General features: G+C 35.8%; 1 protein-coding gene across 2 annotated transcripts in view; it reads left to right on the top strand.

Annotated features, from left to right (window-relative positions):
• The window catches only part of REV3L (REV3 like, DNA directed polymerase zeta catalytic subunit), a 154,701-nt gene that overhangs the window by 126,678 nt on the left and 2,359 nt on the right, over positions 1–25,664 (top strand). For both annotated transcript variants that reach the window (XM_054569835.1, XM_054569836.1), the window contains exons 22-31: positions 3,069–3,210; positions 4,988–5,232; positions 6,749–6,857; positions 8,672–8,878; positions 12,778–12,887; positions 15,197–15,311; positions 20,033–20,170; positions 21,554–21,744; positions 22,429–22,675; positions 24,117–24,326. In XM_054569835.1, the coding sequence (XP_054425810.1) occupies positions 3,069–3,210; positions 4,988–5,232; positions 6,749–6,857; positions 8,672–8,878; positions 12,778–12,887; positions 15,197–15,311; positions 20,033–20,170; positions 21,554–21,744; positions 22,429–22,675; positions 24,117–24,326 (1,714 nt within the window). The remainder of the gene's footprint in view (positions 1–3,068; positions 3,211–4,987; positions 5,233–6,748; positions 6,858–8,671; positions 8,879–12,777; positions 12,888–15,196; positions 15,312–20,032; positions 20,171–21,553; positions 21,745–22,428; positions 22,676–24,116; positions 24,327–25,664) is intronic.

Below are 25,664 nucleotides of genomic sequence, written 5' to 3'. Positions count from 1 at the left end.
CTCATGCTAGCTCATATGTGATGACCTTTATAGAATTTATTAAAAATGTAACTTTCATCCTTACCTGCTTTTATGGCAGCTGCCTCTCCTACCTGTGTTCTGCCAAACATGAAATATGTTATGTGTGGTATCTATCCTTAGATGGTTTTGTCATGCTGTGAAATTTAGTTCACCTGATTCTTTTGTAACCTCAACTTTCTGATGACCTCAGGAAAGCTTGTAATTTTATAGAAAATCCAGCTTTGTATCATTGTTTAGACTGGAGTGATGTTCTTTTGGAGTTTTCTACATCCAAAGCTGAACTCTATAATTTTTTTCCTGGATGCTTACAAGTTGTATAATATAAATAAAATGAAGCTTGATATCAAATTTAACATTGGAACAACATTCAGTGGTTTGTTTATATGCCCTAGAATGCTGTAAATGCAGATTTTGCTGCTTTTAATTAGGTAGTATCTAAAATTATAATTAAATCTGTTTTTGCCAAGTGAAGTAGAGAACTGTACCTAATGTACTACATAAGGGACTTGGACTAGACATTAGACCATTTATGTTAAATGGATTATTTTACATGAAGAGACCATGCACTCTTTTTTTTTTTTCTTTTTTTCTTTTCTTTTTTTCTTTTCTTTTTTTCTTTTCTTTTTTGAGACACTGCGGAAGATCAGGTAATTATATTTTTAAATTTGAGGGAATTCTTACCAAGAATGTAAGCCATACTTTTTAATTCACGTTTGCTGTCTACAGTGTTTTAAGGAAATGTATGTGTGTGTGTATTTTGTAAATTGACTCAGAAGTGAGAGGAACTCTTGCTGGTCAAGGATTTGCTTGTATTAAATCTGTTTGTAAAGCACAAAGATGCCCTGATTATTATTATTTTGTCTTTATAAACTTAGATTTGGGTCTCCTGGGAGCCCTTGATTATTATAAATGAGTTATGTTCTCTAGAACTCTAAATCTAGAGAACTCACAATAGAATTTTTATTTCATCAGATGTCCAAGGAATAGCTATTGAATACTGTGTCATGGTAGCAAAGGGTTAGGTAGCTCTTTGGGTTAGGGAGAGAAAGAGTCAGTCCATGCATCCGGTGCCCCACTTCCTCCTGGGCTACCCAGAAAACAGCCATCTGTCTTTCCAGTCTTGGAGCTCCAACAGGTCTGCACAATCTAGCTGTTCTGGGGGCACACACAGTGGCTTGGACTAGCAGACCGTAACTCCCTTTCTGCTCAGCAGAGAGCGAGCGTACAAAAACTGCAATTGCCTGCTCCTCCCTGGGAAAGGGAAGAGGCCCCCAATCTCTGTCTGGGTTGATTGATGGAGGTCTTCTACTCAAGGCTACTTCATGGAGACGGAGAAGTGCCAGCTTTGTCTAATGCAGGACACCAACACCGAGAGTCAAGAAAAATGAAGAATCAGGCAAAGATATTGCAAACAAAGGAGCAAGATAAATCTGCAGAAATTAATCATAATGAAATAGTTATATGATTTACCTGAGAGAAAATTCAAAATAACTCATAAAGATCCTCACCAAGGTCAAGACAACAAAATGAGAATTTCAACGGAGATGAAATATTTAAAAATACTAAACAAAATGGGAGCTGAAAAACACAATAATTGAACTGAAAAATTCACTAGGGGTGTTCGACAGTAGACTAGGTCAAGCAGGAGAAAGGATCAATAAACTTTTAGACAGGACTTTTAGGTCATTGACTGCCCATGTGGTTTATGGAAAGGACGGACCATTATATCCCTTATATCCATTTTGTTTTATTTTAAAGGGACTGATTGAGTCCATACATAATGCATTATCTCATTTAAATTTGGCAAATCTGTATTAAAGGATTACATTAATAATCTATAAAAAATAATTACAACAAAAAGACTACAACTCAGTTATTGCAATACTTGCTTTATTGTGATAATCTGGGACTGAACCTGCAATATTTATGAGGTAGCCCTATAATAAAAGATAATCAATAACAAATCCATTAAATGACTTATAATCATATGGTGGTATACTTGATAGCAATAAAAGATGTATAAATAGTCACAATATAATTAGTTAAAAATGCAAGCAGTCCCCAACTTTTTTGGCATGGGGGACCAGTTTTGTAGAAGACAGTGCATGCTTTTACTATGTTGGCCAAAAAGTTCATTTGGTTTTTTCAGTAAGATGGCTCTAGTAGTGCTTAGTGTCTTTAACTGCATTCAAAATAATTTTGTTAGATTGTATTGTGACAGCTGTCATATCAGTGTGCTTTTAAAAAAAGAAACTTACCAAAATTGGTGAATTTTTGTGCAGCCATTTTAATATTGAAGATGAGAGAAAATAAGCAACATTTTCAGCACATTATGCTTTATTATTTCAAGAAAGGGAAGAATGCAACTGAAATGCAAAAAAAATTTTTTTGATCGAACATTTCAAAGGTTTGCAAAATTTCATGCTGGAGATTTCTCACTGGACAATGCTCCATGGTCTGTAAACCAGTTGAGGTTGATAGCGATCAAATCACGACAATTGAGAACAATCAGTGTTACACCACATGGGAGATGGGCAACATACTCAAAATATCCAAATCAATAAAGTTATTGGTGAAAATGACAGATATGTCTTTTATTTTACAGAAAAAACTAAATGGATTTTTTGGCCAACCCTATATTTTAGAGTAATACTTAAAGTGATAATTGAAAGCTTCCATGTTCTCAAACCTATAGATATGATAAGTTGTAATAGTATAATTATAGCTGCATCATTAGCAGTGGCATCTAGGAGAGGATGTTAATTTTTTCATAACAAAAAGTAACACCAAGAAAAATATTGAAAATAATTATCCTTAGTCTTACCACATTATCACGACCACTGCCTCAAACTTTACATATTTTTACTAAGTTTTATGCCTTTAAAATGTGTGAAATTTTCTAATGTTTAACTCCTTAATATGCTTTAACGTACATCATTACTCCTTGAATAACCTCACTATTAATATGTATGTTTTGGTAGAATGAAAACAGTACTAAGTGTCCCAATTTTTCCCTAACGCTAACAGCATGGATTCTCTTTTAACAGATGGAAAATGGTTGATCATTACATCAGCCGTGTCCGTGGAAATCTCCAAATGCTAGAACAGGTGGACCTGATTGGAAAAACCAGTGAAATGGCTAGACTTTTTGGCATTCAGTTTTTACATGTACTGACAAGGGGTTCACAGGTAGGAAATCCATTTTTTTTGTTTGGTTGGTTTTTTGGGGGGTTTTGTTTGTTTTGCACACTTGAAAGTTCTATGTAATGATACTTCTGAGATGTTTGAGGTGATTTTATAATTTTGAAATTTCTGTCTGGTACCAATTATTATATGTAGCTAGTTGCTCAAATCTTGTTATTTTCTGGAGAAGCTTTAATTTCATTTAACAGCTGTACTTTTTTTTCCCTCCATACCAACTTTCTAGCCACTGTTAAATTTTTCATAGTATCAAGAAAATAAATGGCTGTACCCTTGAGAACGATATTATGTTCCTGAATATTGTCACTGTGATTAAGGATGCCTTCAAAGTCCCCTTAGAACTGAGGAAGCAGCAGAGAAAGTCTGTGTGTCTCTTTTGTTTAACATTCCCAGTTTTGGCTTGTTCCAAATCCCAACAGATAACTTTAATATTTTTTTAAATAGAATGATTTGGAAATCAATACAAGTAGACTATCATTTTTTCAAATCTTAAAGAGAAAATAATACCTTACAAGCCATTTAATTCATATCTCACTAAATTCCCAAGGACATAATGATTTTGTCACATGCGTTGCTGAAAATGATTTCATGCATTCACTTAACACATACTTATTTGAATGACTTTAATGGGTTAAATAAACATTGTGCTGGACATCAGGGATGCTATATTATATCACTCAGGTTCCTTAACCTCATAAAATCTGTTTATTTTAATAATTTTAATTACTCTGTCTATAGCATTCCCTCAGTCTATGAATTCAGTAATTATAGCAAAAGTAGAGTTCTGACTACTTTAGCATTACCTGTTGGTTTACTTAACTTTATTGCTTATAAGCTATTTTACTTATTTATTTATACCCCCACAGGTTTTAAAAACTATTTGAGCTGGCTTATAATTTTTAAAAAGTTGGATACTTTAAAATCACATGAGAAAATTTCACAGAATCCATGCTGATTCTTGCAAGTCCTGTTTTTATCTAATATTCCAAACCATCTCCTTAATAGTGGTCATTTATCAATTAAATGGTCAACAATCAATTGCTTGATTCAGTTTTGTGAATATTAAGCAGAGTACCTTTTGATTCTGGAATCTTTGTGTTTCCTTCTTGAAAAATTAGGATAAAATTAACCATCTCAAGTCTCCTGAGTTTCATTTTCAAATTTTCCCAGTTCAATTTCTTAAAGATTGACCAACTTTTTCTAATAAATTGACAAACCATACAGCTTTCTTTCCTACATCTGTTTATTGTGGTAGAGCTGTATTTAAATATAAAAAGAAATCTAATTGTATCTGTCTTTTCATATTGCCTTATGATATAAGCCTTTTGACATATTTTACAATTTTTATAAAATTTTAGGAATACAGGCCCTGGCTGGTGTGGCTCAGTGGATTAAGTTCTGGGCTGCGAACCAAATGGTTGCTGGTTCAATTCCCAGTCAGGGCACAGGCCTGGGTTGCGGGCCAGGTCCCCAGTAGGGGATGCGTGAGAGGCAGCTACACATTGATGTTTTTCTTCCTCTCTTCCTCTCTCTCTAAACATAAATAAAATCTTAAAAAAAAATTTAGGAATAGGAAAAGGATTCACAAATGTCCCCTCTGGCACCTCAAAGCTGACTAAATAACCAATACTATGTTGTGTTATAAGAAAGTCATGCAGCCTTATTCTGAAGAGCAAAACATTCCCCAGATGATTATCACATTCGAAAGACCAGTATATTTATAAACTGTTTTCTTCTTTGTCTCCCTTCACCTCTCTGCCCACAGTACCGTGTGGAATCAATGATGCTGCGAATTGCTAAACCAATGAACTATATTCCTGTGACACCCAGTGTACAGCAGAGGTCCCAGATGAGAGCCCCACAGTGTGTCCCCCTCATTATGGAGCCTGAATCTCGCTTCTATAGCAACTCTGTTCTTGTTTTGGATTTCCAGTCACTATATCCTTCTATCGTGATTGCATACAACTACTGTTTTTCCACCTGCCTTGGCCATGTGGAGAATTTGGGAAAGTAAGTTTTTTGCATATTTACAATTATGTTGTGCTTTGTACTTCTTACTAAAATTAGACTTTCTGTGAGTGTGTCTTTGCACTTGAGACTGTCCCTCTGAACAAGATGAATGAATGGAATGTAGCATAGCTCATTCGCTATTTTTAAGCTCCGTATTTTGCTGTGTAAAATGTGCTCCCATGTATAATGCACACCCATGTTTTTGTCCGAGACTTTCAGGGAAAAAAACTTTCATTTTAATTTTTTAATTCAATTATTTATTTGTTTGTATTTAGAAACAAAACTGATTATCATATTCCAGGGCATTATTTTGCATATGGATATTATTATTGCTTTCTAGAGTTACACTTTTAACACATAAGCATAAATAAAATAATTAAAAACATTTTTATAGATACAGAATTAATACTACCCATGTATAATGCACATCCTTATTTTTCCCTCAAAAATTTGGGCTAAAAAGGATGCATTATAGATGGCAAAATGCAACACCTTACTCATGGACATGGATCACCACATGATTAATTCAGCATCACAAACAGATAAGACATGTGAAGAAAATTGTGAATACCTCAACCTTGCAACTGTCCATTGCACTCTCCATGTGTATCTCTGGTCTCTTTTTAAATGAGAGTTATATTTAATTTGTAGATAACAAATCAGCTTTCAGTGGAACAGCTTGAGAATTATGATCTTAGAACTCCAGCTATCAACTTTTCTTGACTTTTCTTAGCAATAGTTTTTTTAAAGTTACATTGTTAAATGTTTTAGCTGTTTAATGTCAAATTTTATCAGCTTAGTGAGAATAAAATTTCAACCCAAAGGAAGAGATATTTTTCTCATAAGAAACACAGCCTTTCTTAATAATGATTTTTATGTATTTAAACCAAGTGTTATCATTTTATGTAGAGTATACTCACGCCTTAGAATGCATTTGTGGAAATTGTATTGGTAATACTGTCTTTTTATTAAGAACGAAAAATTGGAAAGTTATCTACAATTTTTTTATTTAAGGCAATTTTTCTACAATTTTTCTTTAAGAAACTTAGTGTAAGGTAATCATGTGTTGAGTTGAAATTTGGTATTTTGGTATAGATTTTATCCATAAATTTTAGGATAGTACCATTTAAGAAATATTTTTTTTAACAAATGTTCACTACTTGACACTGCCCCGGTGGCTCAGCCGATTGGAACACCGTCCCATACACCAAAAGGTTGCGAGTTCCATTCCCGGTCCAAGTGCATACAGGAAGCAACCGATCAGTGTTTCTCTCTCCCTTCCTCTCTGTAAAATTAATGAACATATCCTCAAGTGAGGATTTTTAAAAATGTGACTATTTGAAGAACTGGTTTTCTGATAATTAGACAAGTAAACAAATTACTAAGTACATGAATTCATGTTTAGATGTTTGAAAATGTACTTCTAATGGAATTAGAAAGATTCCTAAAATTGCTTAGAATCTCTGTTCTGTGATTTGAGTCACTAAATATTTGCTTAATGTTTGTTTCTTAACAGGTATGAGGAGTTCAAATTTGGCTGTACCTCTCTCAGAGTACCTCCAGATTTACTTTACCAAATTAGGCATGATATCACAGTGTCCCCCAATGGAATAGCTTTTGTCAAGGTAATGGTCTCTTGTAAATGAAAGGTATCTACTATGGCTTAACCTTTGCAGAGCTAATGGTTTAGATGTTCTTGACCTATAATACAGAAAAAAAATTCATAAGTATGCCTGAATGTCTTATCTCAAAAGGTCAAAGATACAGGAATCTTTGAAGAAATCATTTTTCTAAAAGTCATCCTTTTTTCCTGAATTTTAAGTTTAAAATCTTTTGTTAGATTTCAGTTTTCAGTGAAATCTTGGAAGAAACATACATGTATACTTTCTGCCCTTTGTTAGAATCTGGCAGACTTAAATAGCTATTTGAAGATCACAGTGATGTTATTTTATAAAGATTTAAATTGCTTTAATGTGTAAGCTCAACTAATTGTTCTTCTAAATTATTTTAAATTAAGACTGTCTTAGAAAGAATGATATTCTTGTTTATTGATTGTATTTCTAAGAAGATATCTGAACTAATAATAGGGTCTCTTTTTTTTTTTCTCTTCCTTATCTCCCCTTGAAAGAGACTGAGGAAAGCCTCATAAATGAATAAATTAAAGACAAATAGGAGAGATCTAGGAGAATATTATATTGCCTCTTCTTTCAGTTTCCTTAGCAGTGAGTCTGTACTAGAATCATGGGACAGTAGGGTGGTGGATGGTAGCATGGACCTCACTAGTCCTCAAATTCATTCTGTTGCACTTAGGGAAAAAAGCAGCATCATTATTCACCAGTAAGAAGATGCTGTGTTTGAAGAGTACCCTAAAATTAGCCACTTAGATATGAGGAAAATTTTTACCAGATAATATTCCTTTTCGGGAAATACTGCATCTTCACATTATCATGTATATTATGTCCTAACATATACATTATGGCTTCTTTAAAAGGTACACAGAATGAATTAGAGGTTAGAATGTGTTTTCATTGTCACGTATCTAGCAGCTTATTATATTATCTCCCTTAATGGCATTTTTAAAACCTGCATCTACATTTTGACCTCATGTGTAAAGCTTAATGAAAGTAAGATTTTTTTAATATTCAAGACTGTGATTATCCTATACCTGAGGTTTTAATTGTTCAGTCCAACATGCGTTATTACCTTGCACGTGTCTGTGAATCATCTTCAAAGTTAATACTGTTTTGTGGTTTTCATTCCTACTAGAGTTCTCATAAATTCTCCCTAGTCTTGATTAATACAAATGATTTTTTTTTTTGGCATCAACAAATTTTATCACTTCACTATTCATCCCCTCTTCCAGATTGCTAATAAATGTAGGCCGGAGGGGATGGCTTAGTGGTCTAAGCATCAGATTTGAAATACCTAGAGTCCCTGGAACTGCAGGTTTGAATGTCAGCAGAGTCAACCCAGCTCATCATTCTTCCAAGGTAGATAAATGGAGTTCCATGCAGATTACTGGGGTCGTTAGGATGAGATCTTTAAAAACTGAGGTTTGTTATGAGTGAGACAAATCCCGTGTGTCTTTCTGAAAGAGTGGGGGTTTAGATCAAAGTTTCTAACAAAATTTCCCTCTGAACATGTTGTACGGTCCCTTCGTATGCTCTAGTTGACATCCTCCTTCCTGGAGGTCTTTGAGCTCACAGGATAGTACTTCACTAGATTCGTAAACATTACAGGAACCCTTTAGGAAAAAAGCCCTCTGCGAAAGAAAGGAAATGTGATATTGTATTGACTGCCATTGGTCCTGTGGCCACTCTATTGTTATTACGTTCCAATTCACACGACAGTTGGCCATTGTTAAACTTTGTGCTTCCTTCTTAATTTTCTAAGTCTAATGTTCAAGAGATTTTAAACATTCTTTTTTTCTTTATGATAGCCTTCAGTAAGAAAGGGTGTGCTACCAAGAATGCTCGAAGAAATTTTGAAGACTAGACTCATGGTGAAGCAGTCAATGAAGGCTTACAAGCAAGACAGAGCCCTTTCACGAATGCTTGATGCACGTCAGCTAGGACTTAAGCTTATTGCAAATGTCACATTTGGCTACACAGCTGCTAATTTTTCTGGAAGAATGCCATGCATTGAGGTAAGTGGTACAATTATGTAGTTTTTTTCAGAAGAAACTAAAGAAGCATTAAATGAAAACCTGTTCATTAAGGCATTTGTTTTGTTTTGAAACTTGAGTAAAGGGTTTCATGTCCATGACATAGGATTGGTTTTTCTCAAACAGGGGCTTATATAGTCACATACTCTTGGAGATTTGTGGGTTTTCTCTGTGTGAACTTTCGTGTCTTTGGTAATTTTAGAAACTAGCATACATATATTTCTGCATTATCTGGATGACCACTATTAGCATGAGATTTCAGTGCCACATTTATAGCAATATTTACAATCTTGGTACTAAATAATTCCTTTTAATGTATGATAGAGATCTGATGGTAGTTAGGTTGCCAGAATGACAAACAGTCATTTGATATTTATTCATGTACCCATAGATACAAAGCAAAACCTTTCTCTTGTAGTGGTAGTTGCAACTTAAAGATACTTTTCATAGAATAAGACTAATTTCTCATTATTTACTAAAGTAGGATGTTAATTTGACATGAATACAATATAGTGTAACAGAGTGAAATAATAAGTTACTAGTAATTGAGAAAAGGGTAGTATCAACTTGTTTCATTAATGATATTTTTGTGTCAAATGAAGGCCACACCATTGCGGTCTGCCATAGCCGTAATAGTTCAGTAAGGGAAAACAGTGGAAGAATCAAGTTCCCGCACATCTCCCAGCAGTCAGTGAACTCCAGAATCCTGTACAAGGGACTTCAGTTTCAGATCCAGCATGTAAGAAGCTTGAGGTCACCGCTCTATCCTCACAACAAGTAAAAAAGTTGAACAAACTGAACAACTGTTCTTAGAGCCATCAGAGAAGAGAGGAAGAAATTACACCAACTCTATATAGTCTCTTTCAGAAGATACATGCAGAGAGATTATTTCCCAACTTATTCTTGGAGCCCAGCATTACCCTAATACAAAAACCAGACAAAAACATTACAAGGGAAAAAAAGAAAAACTCTACACCAATATCTCTTATGAACATATATGCAAAAATCCTCAACAGATATTAGCAAATTGAAGCCAACAATGTATAAAAAGTTACACACCACAACCAAGTGGCATTTATCCCAGGTATGCAAGGCTGGTTCAGCGTTCAGAAATCAGTTAATGAGATCCATCACTTCACATATAGGCTAAATAAGAAAAAAATCACATGATCATTTCAGTAACTATAGAAAAAGATTTGACAAAATCCAATACCCATTCATAATAAAAACTCCAAGTAAACTAGGAATAGAGGGGAGCTTCCTCAGCTTGATAAAGAACATCTACCAAAAACCAACAACTAACATTATATTTTGTGAGAAACGTGAAGCATTCCCACTAAGATCGGGAACAAGACAGTATGTCCCCTCCCATGTTGGATGCTTTCCAACATCACGCTGGAAATCCTAACTAATTCAGTAAGATAGGTAAAGGAAAATATAAGGTATACAGATTGAGATGAAAGAGAGAAAATTGTCTTTGTTCACAGATAAAAGAGACATAATCCTCTGTGTAGAAAATCCAAAAGACTTGCAGAAAACTCCTGAAACTCAATCAATTATAGCAGAGTTGCAGGATACAAGGTTAATACAGTAGTCTCCCCCTTATCCACAGTTTCACTTTATGCAGTTTCAGTTAACCCAGCATCAACCACAGTTCAGAAGTATTAAATGAAAACTTCCAGAAATAAACAATTGTTAAGTTTTTAAATTGCACATCATTCTGAGTAGTGTGATAAAATCTCACTCTGTCCCAATACCCTCTACCCCAACCTGGGACATGAATCAATGACTCATCCTTTTTTCTAGTATATCCACCCTGTATATTATAATCACCAATTAGTAGCTGTCTTTTATTCCAACAAAATATGTACAAGATCTATTTGAGGAAAACTATAAAACTCTAACGAAAGAAATCAAAGACCTAAACAAATGGAGAGACATCATGTTCATGGATAAAAAGAGTCAAGTGTTTTCAAGGTGTCATTTTGTTCCAAATTGATGTATAGATTAAACACAAACCCAGTCAAATTCCCAGCAAGTTGTTTTGTGGACATGGACAAAAATGATTCTAGTTTATGTGAAGATCCAGAATAGCCACATGGATTCCCTTTGCTGTACATCCTAGCCAACACACTATTTCTTTTCAGAGAACTTTTACTTTAAATATTTTTTCGTTACGACTTTTCAGCATCCAACCATTGCCTAAATTGTAAAACCGATTATTTTCTCTTTATATACAATCTCTTAGCCTTGTACTGGCTGGAGTAATAGTTTTCAACCATGGCACAAAGTATCAGATTCAGTTTTAATTTAATTACCATCCTTTCTCTTTTCCCTCTCTTCTTCCCTCTCCCCCTTATGCCACTGAATCCTTTACACTGCATGGTCTTCAGGGGTGGCTGCGGGAGTTCTCACTCTTCCAGGTGTAACGTAAATGGGCCAGAACTGGCAGCAGGTGGACATTTAGGATCAGTATGCACATGTGTCTCAAGAACATTATTTGACTCTTGACACTTGATGGCTCACCTATCCAGCTATTTGCCATCACATATTTTAAACTATTTCTTGTTTGAAAGCGGCAACAGATGGCAGATTAAACGTTATTAAAACTTGAATCTCAATTAGATAACATGATTTTTTAAATGTATTAGGTTATAGTTGACATTCTCAAGTTTTTTTAATGCACTAAAGGTCTCAGCAGAGACCTTCAAGTTTCTGCTACAAGTTTTGTTTATTCTTTTGTTCTTACACTTAATTCTCCCTTTATAAATCAACTCTAAACAGCCTTTTAAATAATATTTAATCCTACATTTAGTTCAAGTAACTAATTTTACAGTAAAAGAGGAAGGATCCTTACAACTATTGTCTGCTTCTTAACATGAAAGAAAAAGTACATAATTTTTATTTTAAAGTTCTAAAAAGAATGTTCCATTTGTGCTGACAGGAAATTTTCCCCAGCTCTTAGCTTTAATGAGTTTAATAAAGGAAGCAGCAGTGCTACACTGTGGTACCTTAGGCCTCGATCACTGTTAAAACTCACCCCTCACCACCGAAAGAACCCTTGGCAGGCATATAGCTGCCTACTTGATTTAAATTGAATACTTGTAATATATTTTCCATCATATAATTATACATTTTTCTTGTTTTACTATTATCTAAAAATTAGGTATAACCCATCACTGAGATTTCAGGTCAGCATTAACTTTAATGATCTGAAAGAAATACAAGATTCCAACAAAATTTTGAAAGATACACATACACACACTCATGCATATACACAGTAATGTCCTGCATGATTGATTATAAAGACATATTAAAAAGCCTGTGAGCCCTGGCCAGGTGGTTCAGTTGAATGGAGCATTGTTCTGTATACCAAAGGTCGAGGGTTTGATCCCCATTCAGGGCACATGCAGGAGTCAGCCAATGGATGCATGAATGGATGGAACAATAAATCAGTGTTTCTCCTTCTTTTCCTCTCTCCCTTTCTATAAAATCAGTTTTTTTAAAAAGTCCTTGAGTAAACAAGATTTATTCTCCCAGGAATCAAATGTTAGCTATGTACCTCATACAAAGTATAACCCAGGAATCAAATGTAGCTATGTACCTGGTATAAAGTGTAATCCATTATACTTCCTGATATACTCCAAGGCAAGCCTGCATGTTGAGTGGCTCCTTCTTTTAAATTCTTCATCCCGTTTTCTCCTTGAGTACCCGTAGAAAGAATGGTGGCCCTGACAACTATGTGGGTTTTTTAATGTTATTTTCCCTTTGTTTTATTTTTAGAAATGTTTAGTAATTAAGATTGTGTCATATGTTACAAATCTACTGACTTTACTATAAACTATGTTAAAAAATTATTTCCGATGTATTTGTACCAACAGGTTGGTGATAGTATTGTTCACAAAGCCAGAGAAACCTTGGAACGAGCCATTAAACTGGTGAATGATACCAAGAAATGGGGGGCTAGGGTTGTATATGGTGACACTGACAGGTAATGAACTTTCTGCTTTGTCGTTGTCTTTTTGCATCTCTCCAGATACTCATTTCAGTGTTTGGAATGGCTTAAGAATAATCTTCCTAAAAGAGAGTTCTTCCTAAGTCCTTTCTGGTTCTTATGGTCAGAGTTAGGGCAGGTCCTGATTTACCAGATAGGATCCTAAGAGAGAAAACACAAGTGTCCTGAGCCAAAGACTGGGAAGATTCCCGTGGCATCTCCCTAGGTAGCCGAGCAGATAATGATCTATAAAAACTGTATAAACAGGAGTGTAGTCTGTTTAAAAAACAGCTTTTAATGTGGATAATTCATCATACTCGTATAGCTGCAGCTCTGTAAATTTAAAAAATTTTGAAGGACAGTTGCCAAAGTTGTGAATGGTTAACTATTTGCTAGGCCCCAAAATCTGTTGTGAAAAATAATTTTTCAAAAGGAAATTTTATAACCTTTTTTTTTTTAAGATTGTATTTATTTTTAGAGAGAGGAGAAGGGAAGGAGAGAGGGAAAGAAACATCAATGTGTGGTTGCCTCTTGCACACCCCCTACTGGGGACCTGGCCCACAACTCAGGCAGGTGCCCAGTCACACCAGCCAGGGCTATAACCTATTTTTTAAAATAAGGCTATATTGGTGCAATGAGTATCAGATGGGCCTGAACAGAAAATATTATAAATAACTCTATAACGTCTGTTTGTTCTGTCTTAGTGAATGTTAAAATTAATTCAGATTGAGATCATTTATTTTAAAGACCTTAAATAATACTGAATAAATACTCCTTTTCTTAAGCTTTTCATATCAGACTCTAAGACACATACTGTTTCCAATATTGGCAGCAGAAGAGCTTTCTAAAGAAACCATCCGAATGAGGTTGAAGTCCAATATAAAAATACTTTAAGAAATAGAAGATTGGTTTATGTGGCTCCAGGACTAGAAACAAAAATCTTCAAGTTATGTTTCAAAATATTGCCTTTTTCCACTATTTAATGTCTTTCTATTAAAATTATTAAGTGTATGCCCTGGCTGGTGTGGCTCAGTGGACTGAGTGCCGGCCTGTGAACCAAAGGGTCGCCAGTTCCATTCCAGGTCAGGACATGTGCCTGGGTTTTAGGTCAGGTCCCCGGTTGGGAGCATGCGAGAGGCACCCAATTGATCTTTCTCTTACACATCAGTGTTCTGTCCCTCTCTTTCTCCTTCCCTTCCCCTCTCTCTAAAAATAAGTAAAATCTTCAAGAAAAAGTAAAATTATAAGTGAAGATCAACTTTATAATCTCTTGAATGAATAAGCCGTTATTTCTGTTCATCTCTGGTTGTGGTATATGCTGAAATGTAAAGTGCTATTTTAAAGTTAACTGAATTAGATTAGGAAAAATACCCAGTACTTTTGTTTTGTAAGTTATTTTGAGTGTTTTTGTATAGGAATTTTTTATCCATATTAGTCTTTTCCTCTTGACCTGCATGTATGGCTATAGGATTGTATTTCAGAAATATCTTTCTGGAAATCAGTTTGACAGTATCTTTTAAAAAATATTTTTAGAGGATACCATTTACCAAGAATTTTTTTTTAATTTCACATACAGTTAGGAATTTATTCTGAAGTCACAGAGGTGTGCCACATTATTATATACGAAATATTAGCAAAAAAAATTTCATGACCTAAGTTTTCATTGATAAGAGTTTGGTTAAATTATACTAAATGCATGCATTGAAATATAGTACAACTGTTAAAATAATGTAAAAGAACGAAGTAACATGGGAAATGTTCACAATACACTATCCCAAATGAGAAAAGATTTATAGATACACACCAAAGACAAAAGGTTTGGAGTATCTTTTATCTTTCTTCTTTGTGCCTTTTTGTGTTTTCTAACTGTCCTTCAGTAAATGTGTTACAAAATAATGTGTGTCTTTTTCAAGTTGGGTGGTTTTAGAAGGAAATTTCCTCCTACATCACAAGTAGATTTTCCATTTCTTCGTACTCACATTTTCTGCTACTTTATGATTGACCTAATTGTGTATCATACAAATCCATTAATATCTAGGAATGACCCAGGACCTTCTTGGCAGCTGTGATAATTGACCTGGTCTGTGTGTAACTAAACTAGATGTCTTAAAGAGCTGTAACAAGATATACCATGCATACACAAGGGAAGTGTGATAAAATAAGGAAGCTTAGATTAAAAAGCAACTTAATAAGCAAGAGTAAGAGGGTGGGGGTTGTTTCTTGAGTGTTAGTCAGGAAAGCTACTCTTCGTGAAACCTTTTTCTTATAATGATGTCCTCATTACCCTACTCTTTTTAATCCTCTAGTATGTTTGTGCTCCTGAAAGGAGCTACAAAGGAGCAGTCTTTCAAGATTGGTCAGGAGATTGCTGAAGCTGTAACTGCTACCAATCCAAAACCAGTGAAACTGAAGTTTGAAAAGGTAAGAGAAATGTAATAGTAATGATCACATATAAAATTCATATAGCTTCCAGACAGAACATTTCTGACTTGTTCAATATATTTTCAGAATCAATAACAGTATACAGGTCTATTAAACTGTTATATTTAAAATATTTTCCCTTACTTTTACATAATTTTCTCAAATCTTTTTCTTTTAATTCTATTTTTTTTTTAAATCCTCATCCAAGGGCATGCTTATTGATTTTAGAGAAAGGATAAGGGAGGGAAAGAGAGGGAGAGAAACATCGATGTGAGAGAGAAACATTGATCAGTTGCCTCTCACACACATCCCAACCAGGGACCAAACCCACAGCCCAGGCATGCACCCTGACCAGAATCAAACCCGAAACCTTTCAGTTTATGGGACGACACTCCAATCAGCTGAGCCACACCAGCCAGAGCTCAGATCTTTTAAGTAATGTCTACAAAAAGAAATGGAAAGGTTGCTTCAGCAAACTATTGCTGTGTAAGAGACCACCCCAGGTGTCATGGTGTAAAACAGCCACTGTGACGCTTACAGGTTTTATGGCTCAGGAATTCAGAAAGGTGGCAGTCAGGCTGGCAAAAATCCTGGCTCCACAGTGTCCTCAGGTGAGAAAACCTAAAGGCTGAAGGTGACCCAGCTGACAGCTAAGGACCAAAGTCGCTTGAAGCTTGTTCCCATTCATCTGTGGGTTGATGTTGGCTGCTGTTTGGGACATCAGCTGGGGCTGTCAGCCGGCACACCTGCATGTGGCCCTTCCCTGGGGCTGCTTGTTCTTCCTCGCAGTGTAATGGCTGAGTTGTAGGAATGAACTTCCCAAAGAGGAACAGACCCGAAAGCCATTTTGACTTTTGTGACCTAGTCGCAAAGTCACAGCATCATTACCTGTGTAGGTTTAATGGGATATTAGGGTCACATTGTAGAAATACCAGGTAGAATGGGAGATATTTCTCAGAAAAATGCAGTCTGCCCCAAGGACCTTCAACTATTTTCACTTTACTGTAGGTACCAATTATGTAATTAGTTCTTTCTGTATAAAAGATACTAAGCTAGGAGAGGTGTGGAATGCAGCGAATCCTCAAGACACAGTCCTGCCTTCTAAGAGCCAATAAATAATCTAAAAGGAAAGATTAGAAATGTCTATAAATTATCTCTTTTATTGTAAACTGAGAGAAGTCTCCTCTAAGAGCAGACCCCCTAAGCACTGTAAGAGCACAAAGACAAGGTGTTTTGTCCTTCTGGCTAATGGGGACACTCCGTGTAGGAGCTAATACTGCACTGTGTCTCGGAAAATGGTTAGAATCTCCATAGGCAGACATGGGCTGCAGTCATTCTCATAGGACAAAAAATGGCCTGCAGAAGGGTGAGGGGCCGGAAGAGCCTAACGCGGGAATAGAGAGTAGCAGCAGAGATGTCTGGGAAAATAAAGACCAGACCAGATTGTAGAAGGTCTTGAATACCAAGGTAAAGTGTTTAAACTTTATTCAAGAAAGTTTTCCACACAAGAGCATGACTTAGGCAGAGCTTTTTGGGGAAGATTGGCCTCACGTGAGTACAGGAGAGGGCTTGGAAACAGGAGAATCAAGACAGGATGCCTCTTGCAACCTGCACAGCCTGAACTAGGTAGTGAGAGGAACTGATGAAAATAAAGAAAGGACGATGGAAGAGATATTGAAAAAAGGAGGAGGGGCAGGAGTTACAAGTGGTTGATTTAGGAGAGCTGGTATTAAAAGGATAAAAGAGGAAGAAAAGAGTCCAAGATGACTCCCAACGTTTATTGAGTATCTACTGTGAAGCAGGAATTATGCTAGAAGAGACTCAGAGAAGACTTGGAGATGGGATCTGCCCTGAAGGAAGAGTGAGCATTCTAATTGGTCGGGGGAGGGCGGGGAGAGAAAACAGAAAACAGTGAGAAAGAGTGCTATCCTGGAAGTATGTGTGTGGTGCTATGGACACGCAGACCATCTGACGAAGTGAGGAGCATAGTGTGCTTAGAAAATAACACCAGGCATCGAAATTTACTTGCAGTGGGTCACAGATCTAAACATAATAGCAAAAACTGCAAAACTTCTCAAAAGAAATATTTGTTAAGACTTATGATACTTTTGTTCATGATAAATATTTGTAGTTTTTGTTTTTCTTGTATTGTTTTGCTTTTAGGACAAAAACAAAAGTTGTCCTCATAAAATGAGTTGGAAGTGTTCCCTCTTCTATTTCTTGAAATAAAAAGTATATAAGATTAATACAATTATTTCTTTCTTAAATGGTTGATAGAATTTCCCAGTGAAGCCATCTGACCCTGAAATTTTATTGGGGGATGCTTAATTACAAATTAAACATCTTTCATATATATTGAATTATTCAGGTTTTCTTATGTCAGTTTTGATAACTTGTGGTTGTCAAGGAATTTGTCCATTTCTTAGGTTGACAAGTTTATGGGCATAAATTATTTATACTTCCTTATTGTGATTTTGATACCAGTAAGATTTTTAGTGATATCCTTCCTTCCACTATATTAGTAATTTTTCTTTTTTTTCTTGACCATTTCAACTAGAGATTTATCCATTTATTGAACTTATTAAAGAACTATTTCATTAATTTTCACTCTTCATTTCCTTCCTTAAATATACTTTGGGTTTATTTTGTTTTTCTTTTCCTGTCTTCTTAATTTAGAAGCTTGAATCATTGATTTCAAACAAGTATATTCTTTAAAGATTTTATTTACTTATTTTTAGAGGGGGAGGGAAGGAGAGAGAAAGGTAGAGAAACATTGATGTGAGAGGGAAGCATTGATTGGTTGCCTCTCATATGTGCCCCCACCAGGGACCAAACCCGCATCCCAGGTGTGTGCCCTGACCAGGTACGGAACCGGTGACATTTCGCTTTGTGGGGTGATGCCCAGCCGAGACATACTGTCCAGGACCAAACACATATTTGTTTAATCTAAGCATTTAAAGATATAAATTTCTCTCTAAACACTGCTTTAGCTTGAAATTTTAGTACCTTATGTTTTCATTATTATTCATTTGCTTCAATGATAAGATCCATTAGTTATTTAGAAGTGTGTTGTTTAAGTTCCAAATAGTTAAGGATATGCCAGAGATCTATTTTATTATTCCTAATTTAATTCCATTGTGGTCAAAGAACATAATCAGTATTATCTCAGTGCTTTTAAATTTGAAATTTGTTATTTGGTCCAGCTAATAGTCTTAGTGAATGTTCTCATGTAACCTTGAATAGTCATGTGTTTTCTACAAGTTCTGTAAATGTCACGTAATTGATAATGTTGTTGAAGTCTTCTATATTCTCACTATTTTGTGTCAGTTTTTAAAGAGAGGTATTAAAATATCCAAATATAATCGGACTTTTCTTTTTCTTTTAGTTCTGTCAGTTTCTATTTCATACATTTTGAAGCTTTCTTAGGTGCATACACATTCAGAATTATGTATCTTATTGGTGCATTGATACTTTTATCTTTGATAATATTCCTTGTCTTAAAATCTATTTTTATGATATTAAATAGCCACTTCAGCTTTGCTTTGATTAGTGTTAGCACGTGTATCTTTTTCCATTTTTTTTATCCTTCCTGTGTCCTTGTATTTAAAGTGGCCTTCTAGCAGATAGCTTATAGTTGAGCCTCACTATTTGATCATATCCAGTCTGATCATTTCTGCCTTTTTGTTGGCATGTACAGACCATTTACATTTAATGTGATTATCGATAAAGTTTGGGAGCAAAGGAAAGGATCAATTTGGTAACTTAAAAAAAGGGAGAGGGCACACACCCATTGATCTAGGAAGTGCATGTCAGCAAATTTTCCTATGGATTAATCCATGCAAAGTTGTTGGGACACGATTTGTAATTCCAAAAGACTGGAAACACCCGAAATGCCCCACAGTAGATAACAGGTTACATAAATTGTGATACCCTCACATAATGGACTACGTACTCTCTCCAAGGTAGGTTATTAAATGAAATAAACCAAGTGCAAAATGATATATATAGTAAGCTACCGATATATGTATATGTACATGTACTTGTATAGAGTATCTCTGGAAGGACACACAGGAAAGCATCAACAGAGGATGCCTCTGGGGAAGGGAAAGCAAAGATTGGGGACCAGGACTTTTCATTGTATGTTCACTATAAGTTTTTAATAGTGTAAGCTATCTACTAAAAACTCGCTTTAAATTCATGTCTAGGTATTACTTAAAGTAATTTTTAACTGTTTTCAAAGATATGATGATGAGCCCTGGCTGGTGTGACTCAGTGGATTGAGTGCCAGCTTGCGAACCAAAGGGTCACTGGTTCAATTCCCAGCCAGGGCACATGCCTGGGTTGTGGGCCAGGTCCCCAGTAGGGGGTGCACGAGAGGCAACCACAAATTGATGTTTTTCTCCCTCTTTCCCTCCCTTCTCCTCTCTCTAGAAATAATAAAATCTTAAAAAAATAAATAAAAAGATGTGATGATGACTTTCAAGAAAGCAGTGTCAGTAGTGGTAGGAGCAAAAGTAAAGGAATGATAAAGACTTAAAGACAACTCATTGTCTTTAATTTAACACCTCCAAGTATTGTATCATGAATTCATTGGTCCCTAAGCCATAGCTGGAATTTTTCTATAATTGACATTTGGTTAAAGAGAAAAAAAGACCTAAAAATAAAGGTATTCATGGTAGGGAAAATGGTTATTGAGAGATGTTTTGTTAATATCACCACAGGTATATCTTCCCTGTGTTTTACAAACAAAAAAGAGATATGTGGGTTACATGTATGAAACACTGGACCAAAAGGACCCAGTATTTGATGCAAAAGGAATAGAAACAGTCAGAAGAGATTCCTGCCCTGCTGTTTCTAAGGTAAGTTTCATCTATCTTGTTTTTATCTTTAAGAAATAAGTAGCTAAAGAATCTGGTGAAAGCCTTTAAGCACACACTTAGGTGGAGGAACAATAGCCCATGTGACTGTCTATAACCGTAATAGGAACTAACTGATTTTTGAGAATTCATTTCTAGTGAAACAACTTAAGTTTGATTTTAGTCCTTAGTTTCTAATTTCTTCCCACACCTTTCCTTTTATCACAATTGCTTTAAAAAAAGCTTTATATGGATTTCCTACCTGTGACCTGGAGGTAATAAATATTATCATATGACAACACTCTAAAGATAGGGAGCTTTTGGATAAAGAAGAGAAACTAGCAACAGAGATACTTCATAAGCAATATAATGCATCCTAAATTAATTGAAATGTTGTTTACCTGGGCTGTCAAATACAAGTTAGGAAGATTTCTGAACAATGATACTATATTAACCATAGTATTTTATATTTAATTTTTCTTTACTCAGTCCTAGGCTCTTCCTATAACCAGTGTGTAGAGTACTTTTATTTTATGAAATGTTAACATTTTATAAAAGTACTCTACGCACTGAGTTTTAGAGGCATTAAAAGCATAATAGATTGCCTACTGATCTATTAATGTCAATATGTCATTATATTATGTCATACATGTAATGTTATATGAATTTGAAATATTATTTAATACTAGTTTCTGTTAGAGATATCATCCAGTGCATTCTTTCTCTCAGGGAAGAATTGTACCTAGGCTAATTTAGCAAACTTCTTGTGTAGATATGTTTTGGGTTCCAGCACTCAAAATAAGACAGAGAACTTTCACCTGGAGCTCATTTAAATTCAGTCCACTACATAAATCTACTGGATGTAGATTTCCTAGTAGAAATATTTCCAGTACAGAAACAAAGTTCTGTTACAGTTGGTATGTATTTATTGACACTATAAAAAGGCAAAAGACTAATTTTGATTTCACTGCTTAGTGATATTTAAACTTCTTTCTGTCTCCCTGAATCAGGCTTTTTTTTATAACAGGGTAAATAAAAAAACAATACATGAAATCATGTGTGGCTTCTTGTGTCTAGAATGCTTTCACCTGTTTAAGAAAATTTAAATGTTTCATGTTGCTCATCACATAGCAGGTGTTTCATCTGCATGTCATTTCAATAAAATTTTCCTCAAACTATGTGATATTCTATTTTTAGTAATAGCAAGCTATATAAAGTCTCAAATATTTTCCAACTTATAATAATTTAATTATCCAGTCTTTGTAAATAGCAGGTATTTAGGTAGATCAAGTAATCCAGTAGTTACATAATTGAAAATATAACAATAATGATGATATGTTAGGGGATATTTTATCTTTATGAGCATATCCTTTTTTTCTTTTAAAGATACTTGAGCGTTCCCTAAAGCTGCTATTTGAAACAAGAGATATAAGTTTAATTAAACAGTATGTTCAGCGACAGTGTATGAAGCTTCTGGAAGGAAAGGCCAGCATACAAGACTTTATCTTTGCCAAGGAATACAGAGGAAGTTCCTCTTATAAACCTGGAGCTTGCGTGCCAGCCCTTGAACTTACAAGGTAATGATGTGTAACTATCAATATTCAGCAAGTGTAGTGCTGGGATCCTGAATTGTTGGGAGTAAATGAAGAAACACCGAGTCCAGTGGCACAGACACACGATTGTTTCTTCACCGGCCCACATAAAGCCGCACTAAAGATGGGTGCATGTTCCCAGCACTCGAGGAGTTCGCAAGAGGAAGAAGGAGCTTGGAACTCCTCATCTGGGCCCCCTCTGTGTAACTGAAACCCGTGAAATCGTAATCTGGTACAGAGCTTGAATCATTGTTTCTCACATCAGAATCACTAGGTTGTCCTTAATATTGATCTGCCCAAGCACTTAATATGGTATCATTCTGGAGTCAGATCACCCAGCTACATTTTCTTTTGTCTTTCATTGTTAGATTTATGATTTTTAGTTCTTATTCTTAGGGGGGAGAGAACATTTTTAGCTAGTCGATCTCTGCCAACTCACATTGTTTCTCATGTGGCAGTGATTCACCGAGTAAGTTTTAAATTCTTACAGCATATCCACTCAGAGCCAGCTAAGTGAAGTGTATAGTTCTCCAAAAAGTTGTAACTCTAACTTAAATTATCCCTTGTAGATTTCTCATGGTTCCATCATTGTTTAATTCTCCTTTAATTTTCCGGAAAGGTGCCTTCCATAACAGTCTTTAAGTGTGTATGTTATTTGGATTTAAACAGGAAGATGCTGACTTATGACCGGCGCTCTGAGCCTCGAGTTGGGGAGCGAGTGCCGTATGTGATCATTTATGGGCCCCCCGGAGTACCGCTCATCCAGCTGGTCCGGCGACCCGTAGAAGTCCTGCAGGACCCGACTCTGAGACTGAATGCCACTTACTATATCACCAAGCAAATCCTTCCACCCCTGGCAAGAGTCTTCTCACTTATTGGTATTGATGTCTTCAGCTGGCATCATGAATTACCGAGGGTAAGTCTACTAAATGGTACCTGTGCTATAACTATGGAGGGAATCCACATGAAATTTCCAGTAGAAGTAATTTAATTATGTGCCGTGAGAGGCAAAGCAGGTGTTCTATTATCCCGAACCAGCCAAGGTACCATGCTCTTCTGGTTTTCTAATAGGAACTTTAAGTTTTCTACAAAAACCTTCCTAGCTTCTTTCCAGTTGGCCAGATTATAGAAAATTAAAATAAGTCCCACAACTATTTCAGTGGTAAACACTCAATTACAAAGTAACTCAGAATAAACCAGCTAATAAAACATAAGTGGAGAGCAAAAATTCCTTCAAAATGGGTATTGAAGAAATGTATAGAAAGTAGTACCTAGACATAGTCCTGAAGAAACTGACTAAAGAATGTTAAAATAGCATTTTACCAAACATGCAGTGTGGACTCTTAGCAATCGTAGTTTACCCATTAGAAGCGTGAAGGAGTGATCCGATTCTGTAATAATCTGGGCCACAGTACTCTCAGAGAGAAGTAGTTTTTACTCCTGTTTAGAATTAGATCTGCTCATTTGCTGTTCTCAGGTTATGAAAGGCTGATGGTATTCAGGCAATCTGATGGAAGCTGTACTCAGATTATTTTTACTTTCTCCGTAAGCACTTAGGGCCCCAAGGAAAAGAATAAGCTAGTAAACTGAGGTTGAGGTTGTGCTTCAGAGAATCTGTACTGGTCAATAGCTATGATGCCCTGTCCTAGCTCTACACCAGAAAGGTATTCCTAGTTTCCCTTTCATTCCCAGCAAGAATGGTAAATTGCTGGCGTTTATAAGAAGCTGACCTAGTAACTCTTCTGCAAAGTGATTTATAAGACACCAGGAGAATACACCAAGGGCGTTATAATAATATGATAATATTATTTCAATGCAGTAAGAGCACCAGAAGACAGATTGTTGAAACCAGTATTAACTTCAAATGAAGACCGCTTAGGTGACATGTGTTCAGTTATATTTGAAATGCTCCAGGTTACTTCTGCTTCAGTTTTGCACCTTACTTCCTAACCAGTTATTTTTAACCTTCTCCTTGCCTTGTTTCCATGGCCCAAATTGTGCATCCTTACACAGCCTGGATATCTCCCATTGTCCTCTCTGATCCCATTGCCCTCTAGGATCTCATACATCTGTGTACCTCAGCCAAAAGTACTGAGTGGCAGGAGACGGGGCTTTGTTTTGTTTTTGTATTTTCCCCCAAAAGAAAATAACATACCTGATGATAATTAAGATGTAATTTCTGTGAAAGGAAGGACTTTGTTCATTTCTACAGCTGTCTAGAACAGTGCCTGACACACGGTAGCTACTCGGTATTTGTTGAGTGAATGACAGTGCCTTAGTAAACCTGTAATTAGCATGAGAGTAGCAGCTCTGCTATGCACCGGCTCGGGATTATTTCTGAATTGATGTTCCTCTAGATCCAGAAAGCCACCAGCTCCTCTCGAAGTGAACTAGAAGGGCGGAAAGGCACTATTTCACAATATTTCACTGCCTTGCACTGTCCTGTGTGTGACGACCTGACCCAGCACGGCATCTGCGGTAAATGTCGGAGCCAACCTCAGCATGTTGCCGTCATCCTCAACCAAGAAATTCGAGAGCTGGAACGTAAACAGGAGCAACTTTTAAAGGTACGGGCTTGTTCAGTAGACCCAGAATTCCAAGCAATCTGATTATTCACGGAAATACAGTGAGCTCTCAAGGGATTCAGACTTAATAAGCATCTTAAAATCTCAAAAGTATAATTGAACTAAACTACCTAAAATGGCTTAATATGTTTCATAATTTATTTTTTATGGACTAATGTATTATGTTTATTAAAACCTAGAATCCAGTTTTTTTTATAATACTATTTTTTAAAAGAAAGTAAAGTGCCAGCTGCTTTGTCTACCATATCACCTTACCTTTCTCATAAAAATCTGGTTGTCCTAGAGAATGGCTGGTAAGCTTGGAAGGTTTGCCATTCTAGGGTCCAGGTAGAAAATTAACATTAACATGATTAAGTCTTACTTTAGGCCAGAGACTAAAGTAAGGAGCGTCTAGCCCTCTGACACAAGAGTAAATGGACACATGCTAATAAGTGGCTGAGTTGGGATATAAACATAAAATGCAGATTTTTTCAAGCAGGAATTCTGGCAGACATAAACAACAGGAATCTCTTGAAATAAGTTGGAAAATAATATCTAAAAAATTATCAGAGTGCATTTTTTAAAAACAAATAGTATATTACTTAAAAGAGTGATGATAGCTTATGCCATATTTCAAGTTACATTTTTTCACTTTCAGGCTATAGAGAAGAACAATATGAGAGACAGTATGATTTAATGGCACATGAATTGTGCTGACAGGAAGGACATCAGTATTCTAATGTAGACATCATAACACTGGCCACGCCCCTTGGCCTCCGTTTTATCAGGATGCAGAGGTTGACCCGATGATCCTTCATAGGTCCCATCAAGCTCTAACGTTGCAAAGGCTCTTACTCGGTCATTCCGAGCTACTCATCTGCTCATCTGCTCAACCACTAATATATGAAGGCCAGGCTCTGCCTCTTGTCCTCAAAGTAAAGAAGCTTTTGAACCAACACAGACTCAATCCACAAACTCCTAGGAGGAAAGCGTAGCTGTCACACAGGTGAACAGGGAGAGAAAGCATCTCTCTGAGGAGATTAGGCTTTTAAGAATTCAAATGATGATTGTATAAGATTATAGCCAGCTGTAGCATATCTCAGAAAAATTCATCACCTCAAACACTTATAATAGTGAACATGAATGAAAATAAATGAATTAAGCATCTGACTGAAAACTTTTGAAAAATAAGAAAGCCAAAGGATAGCAAAAAGAAAAAATCAACAAAGATTAAAGCAGATATTTTTTGTAAATGTCTCCCTCCTTGTGACCTAAAAAGTAAGTGTCCAGGTTGTGATGCTTAGGGGTTTAAATGTAAGCTGAACTGAGCTATAATGCTCA

Source organism: Pteronotus mesoamericanus, unplaced genomic scaffold (genome assembly GCF_021234165.1).
Source record: "Pteronotus mesoamericanus isolate MK-2021 breed Mesoamerican mustached bat unplaced genomic scaffold, CSHL_Meso_final contig_20, whole genome shotgun sequence".
Lineage (NCBI taxonomy): Eukaryota > Metazoa > Chordata > Mammalia > Chiroptera > Mormoopidae > Pteronotus > Pteronotus mesoamericanus.
The sequence above is the reverse complement of the archived record's forward strand: the minus strand, read 5'-3'. Positions and strand labels throughout refer to the sequence as shown.